Source organism: Glarea lozoyensis, assembly GCF_000409485.1.
Source record: "Glarea lozoyensis ATCC 20868 chromosome Unknown GLAREA15, whole genome shotgun sequence".
NCBI classification, from domain to species: Eukaryota; Fungi; Ascomycota; class Leotiomycetes; order Helotiales; family Helotiaceae; genus Glarea; species Glarea lozoyensis.
Genome location: NW_007360989.1, coordinates 1,543,762 through 1,560,970, shown reverse-complemented (window position 1 = coordinate 1,560,970; position 17,209 = coordinate 1,543,762). Strand labels below are relative to the sequence as shown.

The following is a 17,209-nucleotide window of genomic DNA, read 5'->3' as shown; positions in this document are numbered from 1 at the left end:
ATATTCTGTCATTATTTGAGCTTCCATTGCCACAAGAGCTGTATCAATACCCTATAGCCAAACTTGATTCCGAGCATCGTGTACTGCAGAAATCGCAAAATGACACCTGCTATTAAGTTAGACGATGGCTTTGCCTCTCCGTTAGCTAAGAACGGTCGGTTTGTATTGGCCTGTGGTCTTTTGTGTGTTGGTACGTTTGTCTACACAATTGGAATCGTGGTCTATCGCTTGTGGTTTCATCCGCTCTCCAAGTACCCCGGACCATTCCTGAACGCTGTCTCTGAGGTAAGTTGCGTCCTTTGGATGCTGCCAGTTCACTGACAATCTCTAGTTCCCTGCGACGATATGGGTCCTTCAAGGACGACTTCCCATGGAAACGAGAAAGATACACGCGAAATACGGCTCGGTCGTCCGGCTCAGTCCTAATGAGCTGGCTTTCAATACCGTTACTGCATGGCAGGATATATATGGGCACCGAAATGGCAGACAGGATCTAAACAAGCACCCTATTCACGTTGGAGCCGTCGATCCTATGCCCGGAGTTTCCACGATCTCTATGGCAGATAACACAAATCACGCTCGCCAGCGGAAGGCTCTTTCACATGGGTTTTCCAAGAAAGCATTATGGGAACAAGAGGGCATCATTCAAGAATTTGTCGATAAAATGATGTTGAGATTCCATGAATTTGCGCAAAAGGGAGAAGCGTTTGATATCGTGAAGTGGTACAATTTTATCACATTTGATGTTATTGGCGACTTATCCTTCGGGGAATCATTCGGCTGTCTAGAAAGAGGTGATTTTCATTTCTGGATTACCTTGATCTTCGACGCGGTAAAGGCTGGAGCTATCGAACAAGCTACAAGACGTCTCGCTACCGCAGGTACCTCGACCCAAAACTTCCTGATGAATTTGATCCCAGGCGACTTGCGAAAAAGAAGGGCAGATCATCTTTCCTACAGTCGTGAGAAAGTGATGAGGTGATTTAGCTCAACGATTATGTGGGAGCCTGCTAACACTTCCAGGCGACTTCAAGATTCAAAAAGCGATCGAAAGGATTTCATGTATTATATACTTAAACAAGGAGAGCACTACGATTTGTCACAAGACGAAGTCATCGTGAATGCGGCACTATTCATGTGAGCTCTGTCGAAGCTACCAATAATGGTTAAAGCTAACATAGATAAAGTGTCGCTGGCAGCGAAACTACTGCTAGCACTTTGGCTTCCCTAACAAACAACCTTCTGCGACACCCAGAAGTATATTCTAAGCTTAAGGCGGAGATACGTGAAAAGTTTTCGACTGAGGAGGAGATCAAACTCGCTGCTGTCAATGAGCTGCCATATCTCAGTGCTTGTATTGAGGAAGGTCTGCGAATCTTCCCGCCAGCTCCTATTGGATTCCTTCGCATGATTCAGGACGGAGGAGACACCATTGACGGTCAACACATTCCAGGAGGGGTGAGTCGCTCAGCACTTCATGCTTTCGCGTTGACCACTGACTCTTTTTTCAGACAGCAGTATCCGTGAGCTCTTGGTGTGCCCATCACAGCCCAGATAACTTCAAAGATCCAGATGATTTCATCCCAGAACGCTGGCTCAAGGGCGCTGGATATGATAATGACAATAAACTTGCTCATCGACCATTCTCTCTTGGACCCCGAGGATGCATTGGCAAAGAGTAGGTCTCCAGAATCGCCAGGAGTTTGACTTCCGCTAACACAAAATCTCCTTAGCTTGTCTTACGTTGAAATGCGCCTCGTCTTGGCTAAAATGATCTGGAACTTTGATCTCGTTAATGCTGATAACGCAGAAGCCTGGAATCCGGAAGGCGATATGAAACATCTGAAGGCATTTTCGACTTGGCAGAAGCCTGAGCTTCAGGTCTATGCTGAGGAGGTCAAAAGGTAATGAGCAACAGCACAGGTCGAGACATGAAATTGCGCCGCATAATTCATACCTCTCAGCAGGGTACTCAGACATCATCTGTGTTCATCGTCCACAATCTGTTCACAGAGAGCCACCATGTTATTCAAGATGAATGCATCTTTCAGATACCCTAATGAAATACCTCCATGCATAGCGCGTGCTATGTCCAGCTCCAGCTCCGTATATCTCCTTGATTTCCAACTCATCAACCCGGGTTCTGCATGGCCTAGATCTAGCGGTGATCGATCTTCATGTCACATGATTGCGGATATAGTTTTCCAGGTAGGGCTGTCTCTATCCGAACCCCTCCTGCTAAATTTCAAATGCTAGCGCGTCGCTAAAAGCCATGACTATGGATATAATTTGAGACATCCTAGTTCCTGTGCAGTGCAGGGATTGGAATAGATCTAATGATAGGGCGACATGAGAGAGTCTGGGGTATGGGGTTCGTTAAAATCTGGGGTTAGCGAGCAATGCTTCTCCTAGACCATTAGTAGCAGTGATATGGAAGGGGCGCTTGAAGGAATAGAGATGATGCTAGGACAATCTATAAGACCAGTTCATTCTGCCTTTCTGAACGCGCGAAAGTGTCTTCTCAAACGCTCAGCTGAACGATCATGGCTACCACCACCGAAATGAAGTCTATGGCCGAGAAATCAGAGATAGAGAAGGCGGAGGTGGAGATGCTCGAAAGATCTACTACAACATCACCTCCATCAGAAGAAGAGTTAGCACCCGTTGTTACTGCAAAGACTTGGGTCGTCGTTGGGGTAGAATCTGTGCCTTCGTTTAAGGGATATTCGCTAACACAATTTAGATCCTTTCGATGGGTTACGGTCTATCGTTCTGGCCTGTCCCAGTCTTCGCAGCTATCCAAACTGAAGTTGCTACCTCCCTCGGAAATTCCAACGATTCAATCTGGTTTATTCCTTCCTGGTCACTCGCTATCACCGTCATGTTCACCCTCGCGTGAGTTTCCCAATCTCATTAGGTCACTCAACAAAACTAACTTTCGTGCAACAGAGGAGCCAACACTGATCTCCTAGGCCGTCGATATTTTCTCATGGGAGGTAACGTCATTTGCACAATCGGGCATCTCATCATCGCCACAGCAAAAACAGGTCCAGCAGTGACAGCAGGGATGGCAATTACCGGATTCGGAGCTGCGAATTGTCAAATGGCTGCATTTGCAGTATCAGAACTTTTACCGAACAAGTGGCGGCATTGGGGAGTAGTTCTCGCAGATATCGCGACTCTCGTTGCGGTTGTTGCTGGACCAGTGACAGCTCGATATGGTCTTGTTACTGGGACTTGGAGATGGAATTTCTATCCTATTGCCATACTTCAGGCGATATCTGCTCTTGGACTGTATCTTTTTTACTATCCACCTAAACATCCCAATGGATTACCTTACCGACAAGTGTTCAAGGAGATGGATTATGGAGGTAAGTCTCTCCTACTCTCGTCTAACCTGCAATCAACGCTCACTAACTTTCACAGGAATGATCCTCTTCATCGCCGGCGCCGGTCCCTTCCTCGCAGGAATAATCTACACAACCATCTACCCCTCCTCCGACGTCCACGTAATCGCACCTCTGGTGACCGGCGCCATTTTCCTCGTCCTCTACGCCCTCTGGGAAAACATAGGCCACAAACTCGGCTGGGTCCCCCGACCTCTAACACCAACCCGCGTCTTTACAGCCGGTCACGGCCGCGACTTCACCGCACCCTGCATTGGCATCGCCGTTATAAACATGTTCTACTACTCATCCTCCCTCCTCTGGCCCACCATGATAAACGTCTTCTACCTCGACGACCCCACCGACTGGCGCGCCGCCTCGATCCTCTCCCTCGTCCAGGGCTTCGCCATCTGCGCCGGTGTCCTCTTCCTCACGCTCTTCGGCGCCAAGATCAAGCACTGGAACTGGCAACTCGCAGGCTACGTCTTCGTCATGGTGTTATTCGGCGTGCTCCTCGCGCTAGGGAATCCAGGGAACAAGAACCTCATGATCGCGTTTGTGTTTATCTCGCAAGCTGCGTATGGGCCGGCGATATATCTTGCCATTGCAGTATCTCAGATGGGTGTTGAGCAGAAGGATCTCGGTCTTAGTGGTGGTGTCAGTGGGACTGCGAGGTTTGCGGGTGGCGCGATCGCGACGTCGGTCTATACCGCTGTGTTGACTAATACGGTAAAGAAGTGGACGGTGAAACTCGTGCCTGTTGCTGCTGTGCAGGCGGGTTTGCCTGTTGGTAATGTGACGGAGATGATGGCGATGCTTGGGACGGCGAACATGACGACGGCCTTTAGTCCTGAGGTCATTGCTGCTGTTGGAAAGGCGACACAGAAGGCTTATGAACGTGGTATTCAGTAAGTTGACTCATTCTGCTTATCTTCGAACAATATAATGACCTAGCTTAGGCTGACGGCATATACATCGCTTGCGTTTGGTGTAATTGGCATTGTTGCATGTGCGTTGACGAGAGATATGGAGCCGAAGATGAATAACAAGATTGAAGTGTATATGGAGAACACTGACCAGGCTGACAGAAATAAATTTCATTAAACTGAGATTGTAGTAGAAGTAGCTTAATATAGACAAGCAATTACACAGAAGTCTTCACCATGGCAGCATAATATACCATTGCTAGTTTGAAACGCATTTGATTAGCAAAGTACGCATATAATAGTGATAAATATTTTCGGTGGAACCAAAACTCGGCACCAACATAGAAAAAGATTATGCTAATACAAGAGACCGAGAGCAATTCCGTCTCAACATCTCACCCCAAAATCAACACCTATCCAGTACAGAAACTATGACCGCTATGCAATTGTAACGCCACCCCAGTTGTTATACTCCCAAAATGCCGTTTGTTCCATTACCCGTATATCCTTGACTTTCCCTCCCCATTGACATCATCATAATCCTTTGGTGTTGGCTTAGGTACTGGTGAAATGTAAAGATTGGTATCGTTCATGGTCATTTCTCTCAGCTGAGAATTGCTCAATCCAGCTTCCCGTAATTGTGTACCGCTTAGCCCTCTCTGCCTCGTTGTCGTCGGAGGTTGAGAGTAATTGACATTGTCGTGGCTCTCGGCAGCTTCTGGTATGTGGTGTAATGCAGGAGACGCAGGCGATGAGTATTCTCCTTTCTTCTGCGGTCCACCTGTAAGGGTGTTGGTATTTGGATCGCTGCGTCTTCTTCCGCTAATCATGCGACCCATACCGAGGCCATACAAGGCCCGCGAAAGACTAGACCGTCGAGAGGTGTCTTGATCTCCATCTAATTCAGCAGGGTCAGAGATCTGACTTACTCCACTTTGATCACTAGCGTTGCTCCAATTCCTGCCGTGATGGCTCGGACGACGAGGAGATACCTGAGAGTCTCGATTGGACTGGATCGGAAGATCGAAGTATCCTCGATTAGGGTTAATGGATGATGGTGGTGTTGTGTCCAGAGAGTTGTTACGATTAGCTGATCCAGCTTCTGACGCCGAAACAGGCGCATATCCGCGGGGATAATGCGAATGAGCAGGTGTTTGCGGCGTGAAAGGACTGTTGTTGAACATTGGTGGAGAGTTTGCTTCCACCTCGTGTGCAGAGCCCCATGGACTCGATCTGTACGACAATCCGTGAACGCTGCTTGTTGCCTCTGATGGAGCCATCATTAATGGATCTACTGACATTGCATCCACATCACGTGGAGCCATTGGAGGTGGGCCTCTCTGTCGCGATGGCCCCGATCGAGGACCGCTAGATGACTTTTGAGAACGTGTGGCGGCCACTTGAGCAACCTTGTTAAGACGTCGAAGGATTAAAGTCGCCGCAATTAGAATAATCGCGAGGAAAGCTATTGAGCCTCCAATGATGCCTCCAATTTGTGACTTTGTCAGCCCGGTGCTGGGAGATGCCGTTCCAGTTGCCGTTACTTTCGCGATAGCCACAGCAGAGGATGCTATTTTGGGGATCATTCCTGCATCAGAAGAAGCGGTACCAGATGGCTGGACGGGGGTGGTTGCTGTGACTCTGGTATTTGTGACTGTTTGAACTTTAGAATTGGAATCTGTGGTAACAACAGTTTCCAATAAAGTATAGGTCGAAATGCTGGTAGTGTAGCAACCATTCAAAGCACATCCCATTCCGCTCTTACAGCACCCGTAATTTAACGACGCCGGACACAGATATGAACTTGCTGCGCACGATTGAGTGTACGACACTCCTGCAGATGGGCTGCATCCTGCTTGACCACATACATAATCGCTTGGACAACATCCACCTGCAATCCGATTAGCTTTTGATTTACACAGCATTACGTGTATAATTACCTCCTTCTGCGAGCGCGCAGGCAGTATATCCTAACTTTCCACAAGCCGAGGCAGGAGCTGCACTTGTAGGTAGACAGCTCTCTTTTCCACAAACTCGATCATTCGGACAACATCCCCCGCCAACATCATCTGGACATAGCTGGTAATCGACAGGACATTGTGTAGCATCGCGTTTTCGCCCTTGAATATCCTCGTGTATCAGATCCCATCGATTCGATCCTATTTTGCGTTTGAATAACGATGGTGCTTCGGTAATTTTTGGGTATGTTATAACGACTGCGGACTCGCTGGTGACTGTAACGATCGAAATTTCCTGATGCGGTGGTTTCTCGTTGCCCAGATCTTTCTCGAGCTGCTTTTCTTCTACTTCAAGAATAGATGCGCTCGTCAAAACCGTAACAATCACCTTTTGCGCAATCATCCCGCCGTCCTCGTCCGACACATCGAGATCCAACATATCTGACTTCTCCAAATCTCCAGATTTGCCTCCGGACAATGCGGACGTCCCTGTTATATATCCCAATATTATTCCCGCGGTTAGAATCCACGTAGCTTCTGCGGCGCGCATGTTGGTAATATCGGCCGCTACGACTCGGTAACTGTTGTGATGGGTGAGCACCTCGAGGCGCGAGCTCTGAGACTTGATACCATATAACCCTACAACTACCGACACTTGGTCGCGCAAATATGAACTGAAAATTCCATCAAGGAGTTTGACTTGAATCCTGAAATCGCAATAAGGAAGCAGAGAAGCCCACCGCGCGGCAGAGGGAAATCCAGTAGATTCAGTCAAGTGCGGCGCAGATAAGTAAGCGGGGCGGGGCTGAAAAACAGCTGTTTGTATCTTTTGCGTGGGATGTGGCTGATGACTGTGCCTGAACGAAAGATAAAATGTCAATAAACAACTGAAACTCGATCAATGAAAACAATCTTCAAACGTAGCGAAAATAAACGTCAGGAACAGCGAAAGTTGTTGGTTGGGAGCTCCAGATCGACACTTGTCTTTCTTATCACGGCAACCATCAAAGGGTGTGTAATTGCCCACGCTCTTCAGCAAAGACCAGGATCTCATGATTGGTATTTAACCTCAGCCTCCTTGGGTTTCTTTTTTTGGGGGCTGCTGAGTCGGCTTGAGGTTCGAACCAAAGACTCTGACTGGACAGGATGCCTTCGTCAGCATGTACAACACGAGGCAAACCAATTGGATAAAGAGGAGACACAAGACTCCAGTAGAGCTCCGGTGGGACTCGGCCATATATTCTGCTCTTTGCGTGTCTTCTCAGCCCCACGAGTAAAGTTGGTTGTCTCCAGAAGCGGTGATGCTGCAATACAACACCTCGACATCCAGAACATATGCGATTTGGGCCACTTTGTCGATAGTATTGGCGGGTCATCGGAGGCTTCTGCAAAGAAACTGCACGTCTTCCGAAAAGGGGTGGCCGGAAAATCCATACATTGGTGGTTCCTTCAGCAAAGGTTCCATGGGCTGGGGAACACTTCGCGAAGACGGGTCAGCAGGCCGGTGCGATTCGCTATAGTTTGCGTGAAGGATTGAGGCATCTCAAAAACCAACAAGCCAACCGCATGGCAATATGGTAAGGCTTCGAGATGGACGAAAGAATGCAGGTGCATGTCCGGTGTCAGATTTAAGGCTCGGTAAAGAGGACAGATTGAGATTAGTGGATTGGCGAAGGTCATGTGATCTGATGTATTATATCATTGAGAATGAAGAGAAGCATATGGAAAAAATTTAGCAAATCTCGGTATATGTACAGTTTCATAAAATCAGTCAGTGACAATTGATTCCGATTTGCAGACGGACTTGGTTATCTTGTATTTCACGGGTTTTGGTGCACCAACTTAAGCGAGCACCGCTTCTCGCCAATCAAGTCCAACTATGAAACCTTCATCTCAAGCTACAACACCGTTGAAATCCTGATTACATGCATATATATCCCTCCGAGGTCACTTGTAGGTGCACGCAATCCATAGTTCTAGTCGGTGGACAATCTGAACATGAAAACGGCGGAAGGAAACTTGAAAGGAAATTTTCCTGGAAGAAAGAAAGCATTTCTTAAGAAGAAAAAGCACAGTTGCCATTGAATTTAGGTTTCTCACTAGGTACAGTTTGATAGTCATAGTTTTTTATTTCAAGTATATGACATTTATGTCCCCTGTAAGCTAGCCTCCAAGATTCCTACTCATCAATCCTAACTTTCTTTAGGATAATCCGTACTAGCACCAATCTCCTGCCAGTCATCCAACAACTTCGCAGTCGACTCCAATTTCTCCCTAATAGCAGCCTGACAATCCGTCCCAAGTACCAATCTCAACGGAATCTCCCTTCCCTCCGCAACACCCCTCTTAGTCAAAACATCTACAATAACATCACATCCCTTCTTCACATCCCCCGGTTGTTTCCCATCCGTCTCCTGCAACATTCCTCTTACGTATCCTACCGCGCTCTCCTCATACTCTTGAATGCGCTCTGCACTCAAGATTCTAGCTCCGGGATTGAGAAATCCAGATCTGAAATAACCAGGCTCGATGACCGTCACGTCGATACCGAAAGGAGCGACTTCAGGTTTTAAACTCTCTGCGAGGCCAGAACAAGCCCATTTCGTGCCGGCGTAGAGGCCGAATGCTGGACCACCTGTCCAGGAACCGAGAGAGCCGAAGAGGGCGATGACACCAGAGCGCTGGGTGCGCATATACGGTAGGACCGCGCGAGTTACGTTTAAGGTGCCGAAGACGTTGGTGTTGAAGACGTCGAATGATTCTTTAGGACTGAGATTACGGTTAGAAAAATCGCTTGATCTGAGAATTGATGTCTCACCTTGCTTCCTCGATTGCAGCTTCGAGAATATATCCAGCGCTATTAACGAGGATGTCCAGACGGCCGTACTTGGCATGAGCTTCTGCTACGATTTTCTTGATAGTGTTAAGATCCGATGTAACGTCCAGAGCATATGTTTTTGCACCGGCTTCTTTGACTTCGGCCAGTTTGCTGAGACTCCGTCCGGTTGCGATAACTCGATCTCCTTTTTTGAGGGCGTTGAGAGCGATTTCTTTGCCGAAGCCACTAGATGCGGCAGTGATGAACCAAACTGGAGGGGACATTGTGAGTTGGTGTTTGAGATGGGCGTATGAATAGCAGGTGATTAGGTTTAGAGTGAGTTGAGCGTTGTGTTGATTAATTGAGATAGTTAATTGATTTGTATGTGGTAGACACTTGAGCAACCGGCTCGCTTTATATAACAATAGAACACTCATCTTGGCTTTCGGCTTCTAGTTTGTCTACATCACTGTCCATCTTTTCGCCGAAACCCTCACGATACTTCGTCGCTTCAATAACCTCATTATCGGAAATAAGCGAGTTTCGGCGTTTAGAGCTATTCGCAATTTCGGCCTCAACACCCAAAGCCGCCTTAGCTTCGCACATAACCTCCCAGTTTCCCAGTTTCAAATACAGTCGATGTTCATTTCTCAGAATACAATCTGAGGCGGGATGTGGAAGATCGATGAAGTCCGGGAGGCATACTGAGAAAGTCCGGCGCTTTGAAATGAATATTTGTAATACCAGGACATTGGTGTGACACTATATTGATATGAGATGGTAGCTTATGAATATTCTGTAATTGAAGAAGCATTTACTTGTGGTAGAATTGTGTGCGAATCTTGGCAATATAATTAAGGGTTCTTGATACAACAGTGCTAAGCGATAGATTTCCCATGATGTCGATGTGATTGTCATTCATTGATAGTGAAGATATTTATGTATTTTCCAATTGAATCCACATCCTTCCTTTCTGTAAACAGCAACTAAAGCCGGATTGATATTTTTGTTTTACACAACATCAACTTGGACCTTTCCCCGCTTTCAGACTTCCGTTTGCAACATCGAACAGTCGTCCTCCGTCAAGTCTGGTCAAACGAAATTTCTCACAACAAGACTGAAACATCTCAGCCTCGTACACTTTTCTTGTTGATAACAAAACGTTCTTTAGCGTGACCATGTACACCACAATCAAAACAGTGCAACGCAACTTCGTCACTGACCCAGATAGATGGTCAGGTCAGAGCTTATACTTCAACAGTCTGTTCTCCGGGAAATGGGGTGATAAACAGGAAGATGGCTCATACTTTGTTGAAACCGACGCTCACATCTTCGAACACATTCTTCGATACCTTCGAACTAGAGTTCTTCCAGTCTTCTACGACAGAGAAAAGGGTCACGATTTCGCACTTTATCAAGCCGTACTAGAAGAAGCGAAATACTTCCAAATCGATCGGCTAGTGAAATGGATTGGCGAACGCAAATATCTGGAAGCCGTCCAAGTCAATATTTTGGCTACTGAATCTCAAGACCGACGGACTTATAAAAAGCATACTAGGTCTGATCTTGACCGCCGCACATTCATGGTGGAGGATCGCTATGTTGAGATGACGACGAGTGGCAACATGGAGACTACGATGATTCCTATGGCACACCGACGAAGCGTCTTCTACTGTCCCAATGGGAAGCATGGCAAAAGCACCAAGGAAAATTGTAGCGGCTGTACAAAGCAAGCAAGCGATGGCAAAGTCAACGTCAACGGTGGCTGGAGAGGAGAGGATCAAATGAGCTGGTGCATTGTGCGAAAAGAAGTTGTTTTCGACCACGATCTCTGTGTGAATGCGTATTCAGATGATGCTCAGCCATGAATAGCAGACTTCAGGCCTTATGCAGCAGCTATATAGACCGTTCGTGGCTGGACAGGCGGGCCCAAGCAATGAAAATCCTATCAACTTCACACATGTATCGTCGTTAAAGAAATTCTTGTCACTCTGATACTCACCAGGAATCACTTCACACTCACCTGCTCACGAAAATCACATGTAGGAAATGGCGGTTCTCAAAATGCTCCAAAATACAATCTAAAATATCCCCAATATAAACATTAATTTCCCCACTCTATGTAACCCAATCACCCCCCCTCCACCTAGGTAAACTCGCTCGATCACCCTTAACCATCTTCGGCTCAGTAGGCATCACCTCCTCAACGATCGGCAATCCTCCACTTCCCACCGGTGCCCCAGTTTCTCCTTTCTCGCTCATAACCCCCAAACTCCTCCTTTTCCCCGTCGCCAGATCAATAATAACCCTCTCTGGCCCTCCCTTCTCCCTCTCCTCCACGCGTCCCTTCCCCTTGTTTCTCGCAGCCACCCCTCCAATCGTCGAAGCCGAATGCTCAAACGCTTCCGTCCACATGAAATAGCACATGAACAGCGCGATCAGCGCAATGAGCACCGTGATGAACCACGCGCCTGCACGATCCTTTTTCGTGGCGGGCACAACGGGGGTCGGTGGGATAGGATTTCCAGCGGTAGGGATGCTGATGGAGGTTCCACCCGTATCGCCCGTGACGGGAGGTTTGGGACGTTGACCTGTTTCTTGCGGGAGGCCGATCATGCTTCCGAGCATGACTTCGAGAGCACTCATGGATTGGCCTACGCCGGTAGTGCCGTCCCATTTTCCGCCTTTGTCCCATTGAATACCACATTCCGTACCTCTTGGACCGCCGGTACACTGGGCGGCGGCTGCTTTGGCACTGGTGCGGAGGAGAGCTGTGATGTTGGCGGCGGTGGAGGGAACCATGATTGAGGTGACGGTTAGCCAGCGGGAGAGATATGCTTTGAAAGATTTTTGATCTTGGTTACATCCTATTTGAGTGCCGACAGGGTTCTCACAACCTTCTCTCATGACGCCGTTGACGAAGAAGTTGCCGCTGAGGGTTTGGAGAAGTCGTTCCGTGCGGTCTTGCCATTTCTGGTCACCAGTCTGTTGAGAATTAGTAAAGTGTTGAAGAAAAGTAGATAATCACTTACAAAATTATACATGACACCAGCACCCAACAACATAACACCCGCATTATAACTCCACTGATTCTTATCCAGCTCCGTACAATTCAATTTATCCGCTTCCGAGTTATCAAAAACCTGATAGGTAGGAGAGATCAAGCCAATCCTCCACATCCAATCCCAAACCTTATCACCCCAGACCGCATACGACGGATCCTTTGTATATCTCGACAATCTCGCCGCGAGATTGAACAAACAACCATTCGAAATCGAATTCTTGAGATTATAACCCGGATTCGAAAACGGGATCTGCCATCTCAACCCACCATTGCAGTATTTGGTATCCCAAACCGCCGTCTGCTCATTGAACACCGCCTGTGCCAATCCCAACCACGAGGGCCCTCCCACCGGGGGATCTGGGAATCTGAATTCAGCAGCAGACATCGCCGTCATGGCCCAAAACGCTTGATCATCATTTCCCAATGATTTTGTTTGATTCTGCGGTTTGAAATCGGAATCCTCGCCGACTTGGAATAGTATCGCCTGCGTCGTGATGGCATTATACGTCGTATCCCCCGTGTAATACCAGTAATTAACCAACGCACCAAACATCGCACCGGCCTCCCACCAGTAATACCCTTTATCTGGCGGTTGCGGCACCGGCAAGAGTCCTGGTATCTGCCCGGATTGATTGCCTTGGTAGAACGATACCATGTCGTACGCAACCGTACTCGCAGCTTGTTTGATGGAGTCTAGACCGTGCGGGTTAGTGAGTGGGCCTAGCGCATGCGGAAAATGAGGATATACCTGCGGAATCTACGTCGAGTTCGATCGCATGGGCGATCCGGACCGCCAGACATGCGAGGATGGTGGGGATGCGCCACATCGCCAGCATCGCGATAAGTAAGTTGGGGATGAGGGAGAAAACGAATGGATGGCAGAAGAGTGATGTGGCATTAATTGAGGGAGAACATGAAGGTGAACGAGAGACTGGCGATTGAAGATTCACGATCGCAGAAGCGACAGCATGTTGTCTGAGTGAGAAAGTCACATCAAGTCATATCAAAGTCGTCTATCCGGGCGGTCGGTCGGTGATAAAAATCGATGCGCAGTCACTGACTGGCATTGAGATGGCCTTGCACTTGCCGCAAAGAGGAGTTTGTCAGGCTGGGGGGTGTGGTGGGCTGTCGAGGTTGCATCGCGACCAATTCTGGCAGTGTCAGTACTTCGTGCGGCCAATCCGCATCATTTACCCGGTTGAAATGCGCAAATAAGAATCGTGCAAATGCTCGTATTTTTCCTTTGTGTAAGGTTGGGGTTGCTCGAACACGAGGGGGCACAGCGCGGTGTTGGCACGGAGTTTGTGCCCAAAGAAGGTGAAGAATCGGAGTTGTGAGGTATTTTGGGTGTCACGAGATGTTGTTGAATGTCGTCGATGGTGAATTTTTGGGTTGTAAGTGAAACATGAACATTTAATTCTTCGAACTAATACATAACCTCGCTGCAGGTTAAATATTGACATCCCAAATCCGACAAGTCTCAATGCCGAGATGGCACATCAAGCTTCGCCGTTACAATCCCAAAACTTTACGTTTGCGCCTCAAAGCATACCAGTCCCATGTCAGGCTGCCTTCATCTAGACCGCGGCGATGGGTAAATTGTAATGTATCAATTGGCTTGCTTTGATTGGAACAAAACATGTTTTGATACAACAAACGTAAACCTATTCATAGACTTCCAACTTCATCACGTACATCCAACTACTGATCACCAAACCAGACAATCCTCTCCTCCTTCTATCTCCTCAATTAATCAGACAATCATGCAACACTCCCCTAAATCTTCTCGACAGGAACGATTTCCTTGTCACCAACAACCACAGCCTTCTTCTCATCCCCATCGGTACTCTGCGTCTCCGAATCCAGCACCCCATTTGTAGGAGCCAGTTGGCCATTCCTCTTCTTCTGTAACTTTTCTCTATGAGCCAGATACGTAATGAGTGAAAATACGAGGACATTAAGACCTGCTACAACGGCAGCACCTCTGTTACCGGGTGTAACTATGCAAAATTAGTATCAAGACAGGCAAGGGAAGGCAGGAGTCGACGAACCATTCGGTTGATGAATCTGTTGAAACCAGACTAGTGGAATCCAGGCGTTGAAAGTATCTGGTAGACAACGTTAGTAGTGAGCTAAATTGTGGGATGGTTTCCTTACATTGCAGTGTATTCATCGACGCGGCAGTAAAAGCTCTTTGTTCCGCATTATCGGAGATCAATTCTGCCATCCAACTATGGAAGGGTATTAGCATCAAATAACAATGAGGATGATAGAAAGACTTACGCCATAGTCAATGGAACAGCACTTCCACCAATCCCACATACGATGTACAGAGGTGCGCGATGGCTGAAAGGCCCAAACACTGGAGTCACAACCAGGAGAACGAAGACAACGATGGCGACCAGGTTTCCAAAGATGATGGTTGGCCAGCGACGACCTCGGAGTGGTCCATCAGAGATCCATACGGTGAGGAGTGAGTAGACGGCATTGAATGCATTAGCTATAGTTGGATACTCGTTCTACGATTGCATGATAATGTTAGCTTTCTGTGGGTATGTATGAGGCTACTTCTTGTTTATACGTACAATTTGTGAGATACTGTAGACAGGTGGTTTGCCCTTCTTGTTATGTGCTTTGAGCCAGAAAACGAAGGAGGTGGATGGTGCAGATGTGAATGGTTGCATCGCTGTAGTCGACGTTAGAAAACGAACATAGACATATCGCACAACTGGATAGCTCACTGAATATAAGTGTGAATAGTAATGTCTTCCAACTCGTCAAGTAACCTAGTATGGTCTTAAACGTGTATGGCTTGCCTTCGGGTTGACGGCCGACTCTTTCCATTCTCTCTTTAGCAATTTCGATGTCCTAGTACAATGTTAATCGTCTATTTTGTGGTTGATGGATATGCACTTACACGTTCTGTGAATACCCAAGTAGGTTTCGCGGTGTGAGGAGTATCCGGCAAAAAGAAGTAGGCTAGAACAGCGACCGGAAGTGAAATTACACCATTGATAACTGCGAAGCCTTGTTAGATATCGACACAGATGAGCGACTGACTGAGATTAGGGGACCTACTGAAAAGCCATCTCCATCCGGCAAGACCAGCTTTGCCGTTGAGAGAATTGTAAATTCCGGATTGCAGAAATCCACTGAAGATTGGTGCAATGGATACTGCAGATTGAAGGATGCCATTACGCTTTCCGAGTTCACCTGCGAAACTTCGTCAGAATACGATTTCAATTGCTCATAGAAACACTCACGCTTGTTGTACCAACTACCAAGTATGTAGTACAGAGCTGGCCAATATCCGGCCTCAAAGAGACCCACGACGAAACGCAGAGCAAGTAAATGTGTATACGACTTTGCACCAGCGAGCGCGAATGTGAAGACTGTCCAGCCGATTTCCAGAAATGGAATCCAAACTAACGAGGTTAGCAAATCATCACTGTCGTCTAAATATTGGAGAGGATGACAAACTATGAGCAGGAACTCGAGTCAAGATGAAATTTGATGGCTGTGACAGGCGAATTGTTAGTCACTATTTTCTGCGTAGAACCACGGGAAAGTCATACCCATTGTCCAACGATATAGCCGACGGTCCATGAAACAATGATATAATTATACTGGTTCTGATAAAGATTGAGATCTTCCTTCATCCCAGAAACGAAAGCGTTGGTGATGTTGGATGTGTCAATCTGCGCAGCCATCATTAAACCCGTTTCGTAAATACGTGCTTAAACAGCTTACCCATTTTATTAACATCCCAAGCGTACCAAATGTCAATAACGTAAAGTCCAACTATGAGTAAATCATTAACGACAAGCTCGTTTTATGTGTCTGGAGATTAACTTACTTTGAGAAGAAACCTCCTCTCTTCTTTCGAAACATCAGCGGAGTCCCATAACCATCCCCTCCAACTGACAGACGGTGTTGACGATGCGATAGAGGCTGCCTTTTGAACCATCTTTCCGGTTTGATGCAAATTTGAAGGTTAAGAGGGCAGTGGGTGATGCCAACAACATTTCGCAAAATTCCAGCGACGGGTTGGATTTATATATACAAGCATGAATAAGACAAATACAATACTGACTCGAGGCCTATTATCAGACCCAAAAAGTGCTCTTGGTCGTTTCGATTTTTTTGTCCGAAAGTGGAAAGTTTATGATGCGATTCGCAAGACCGGGCGTTTATTTCGACAGAGGTTCTGCTCCGACGTCGAGTTTGCGATCTCCCAATAGGTCAATTAATTGCAGCTTTTCACTGAACTCGGTTAGGGCTCTGTCATTCGGGTCAAATCCATGCATTGCAACATAACCTTACAGGGGTCTAGCATAAAGATTCTGCGTGACTTGTTAATTGTGCTGATCAAGCACGGTAAGCTATCATATGGTAAGGTATCATATTGACAATATATGAGAACATCAAACTCCCTGGAAAATCATTGTGCTGAAATGATTCGAAAGACGTGCATTATCTTTGCAAAGATAAGGATTCACACTGTTAGTAACAGCGTATCAAAGGTCACACATTGTGTGTGAAGCCCGTTCTAGGCCTTTACCGTTTGACCATTCTTTAGTACGGACCGTTCGGATTTTGCAGGAACCGCTTCTCAGACCTTGTTTGCTAGGGTGGCGAGTTTTCTGGATATGTGGTAGTTTCCGACAAATGCAGGACTTGCATTGCTCATGAACCAAACTCGTACATCCTACCAATCGACGTTAATCGCTGTCTTCTAGAGACCCAAGCCCAAAAGGAACAGCCTTGTGAAGTCAAGGCCAGTGAGCCAGTTTGATGAGTTGAATAAAACCTTCGAGAAAATGACAAGTGTACATAGCTTTACGTATAGCTCACTACCCAAGCCAAGATAATTCTCGCGGAAACAAAGACAAGAGGGCAAGTGCAGGCAAAGGTATAGCTCGGTTTACATCAATGTCTTACTTCCGAGAGATGCAGGCCGTCATCAGACCATTCTTTGAGACTTCTGGATGAGTGGCTTTTCTTACATGAAAGCCATATCCATTCCCACCGGTACGTCGGAGCCTTTTAGATTTCCC

At 47.1% G+C, this 17,209-nt stretch overlaps 7 protein-coding genes across 7 annotated transcripts; 3 read left to right on the top strand and 4 right to left on the bottom strand.

The window, feature by feature from the left end:
• Positions 1 to 99: 99 nt before the first annotated feature.
• GLAREA_06327 (Cytochrome P450) lies at positions 100 to 1,908 on the top strand (the record flags this gene model as incomplete). The annotated part of the gene is made up of 6 exons (XM_008081741.1): positions 100 to 285; positions 332 to 978; positions 1,024 to 1,137; positions 1,188 to 1,458; positions 1,512 to 1,678; positions 1,734 to 1,908. 6 exons carry the CDS (start codon positions 100 to 102, stop codon positions 1,906 to 1,908), a joined length of 1,560 nt encoding a protein of 519 aa, XP_008079932.1.
• Positions 1,909 to 2,543: 635 nt separating this feature from the next.
• On the top strand, positions 2,544 to 4,490 carry GLAREA_06326 (MFS general substrate transporter; the record flags this gene model as incomplete). Its single annotated transcript, XM_008081740.1, has 5 exons — positions 2,544 to 2,696; positions 2,744 to 2,895; positions 2,950 to 3,371; positions 3,427 to 4,294; positions 4,346 to 4,490. 5 exons carry the CDS (start codon positions 2,544 to 2,546, stop codon positions 4,488 to 4,490), a joined length of 1,740 nt encoding a protein of 579 aa, XP_008079931.1.
• Positions 4,491 to 4,806: 316 nt separating this feature from the next.
• Positions 4,807 to 6,820, bottom strand: GLAREA_06325 (uncharacterized protein; the record flags this gene model as incomplete). The annotated part of the gene is made up of 2 exons (XM_008081739.1): positions 4,807 to 6,203; positions 6,253 to 6,820. 2 exons carry the CDS (start codon positions 6,818 to 6,820, stop codon positions 4,807 to 4,809), a joined length of 1,965 nt encoding a protein of 654 aa, XP_008079930.1.
• Positions 6,821 to 8,462: 1,642 nt separating this feature from the next.
• On the bottom strand, positions 8,463 to 9,372 carry GLAREA_06324 (NAD(P)-binding Rossmann-fold containing protein; the record flags this gene model as incomplete). Its single annotated transcript, XM_008081738.1, has 2 exons — positions 8,463 to 9,039; positions 9,089 to 9,372. 2 exons carry the CDS (start codon positions 9,370 to 9,372, stop codon positions 8,463 to 8,465), a joined length of 861 nt encoding a protein of 286 aa, XP_008079929.1.
• Positions 9,373 to 10,266: 894 nt separating this feature from the next.
• GLAREA_06323 (POZ) lies at positions 10,267 to 10,956 on the top strand (the record flags this gene model as incomplete). Its single annotated transcript, XM_008081737.1, has 1 exon — positions 10,267 to 10,956. One exon carries the CDS (start codon positions 10,267 to 10,269, stop codon positions 10,954 to 10,956), a length of 690 nt encoding a protein of 229 aa, XP_008079928.1.
• A 250-nt stretch (positions 10,957 to 11,206) lies between these two features.
• GLAREA_06322 (Six-hairpin glycosidase) lies at positions 11,207 to 12,988 on the bottom strand (the record flags this gene model as incomplete). The annotated part of the gene is made up of 3 exons (XM_008081736.1): positions 11,207 to 12,073; positions 12,121 to 12,845; positions 12,901 to 12,988. The coding sequence occupies 3 exons, from the start codon at positions 12,986 to 12,988 to the stop codon at positions 11,207 to 11,209; spliced, it is 1,680 nt and encodes a 559-aa protein (XP_008079927.1).
• A 940-nt stretch (positions 12,989 to 13,928) lies between these two features.
• On the bottom strand, positions 13,929 to 16,119 carry GLAREA_06321 (MFS general substrate transporter; the record flags this gene model as incomplete). The annotated part of the gene is made up of 13 exons (XM_008081735.1): positions 13,929 to 14,152; positions 14,204 to 14,260; positions 14,310 to 14,383; positions 14,436 to 14,671; positions 14,738 to 14,838; positions 14,894 to 15,020; positions 15,070 to 15,170; positions 15,231 to 15,365; positions 15,416 to 15,577; positions 15,633 to 15,669; positions 15,728 to 15,850; positions 15,903 to 15,953; positions 16,009 to 16,119. 13 exons carry the CDS (start codon positions 16,117 to 16,119, stop codon positions 13,929 to 13,931), a joined length of 1,539 nt encoding a protein of 512 aa, XP_008079926.1.
• Positions 16,120 to 17,209: the final 1,090 nt, after the last annotated feature.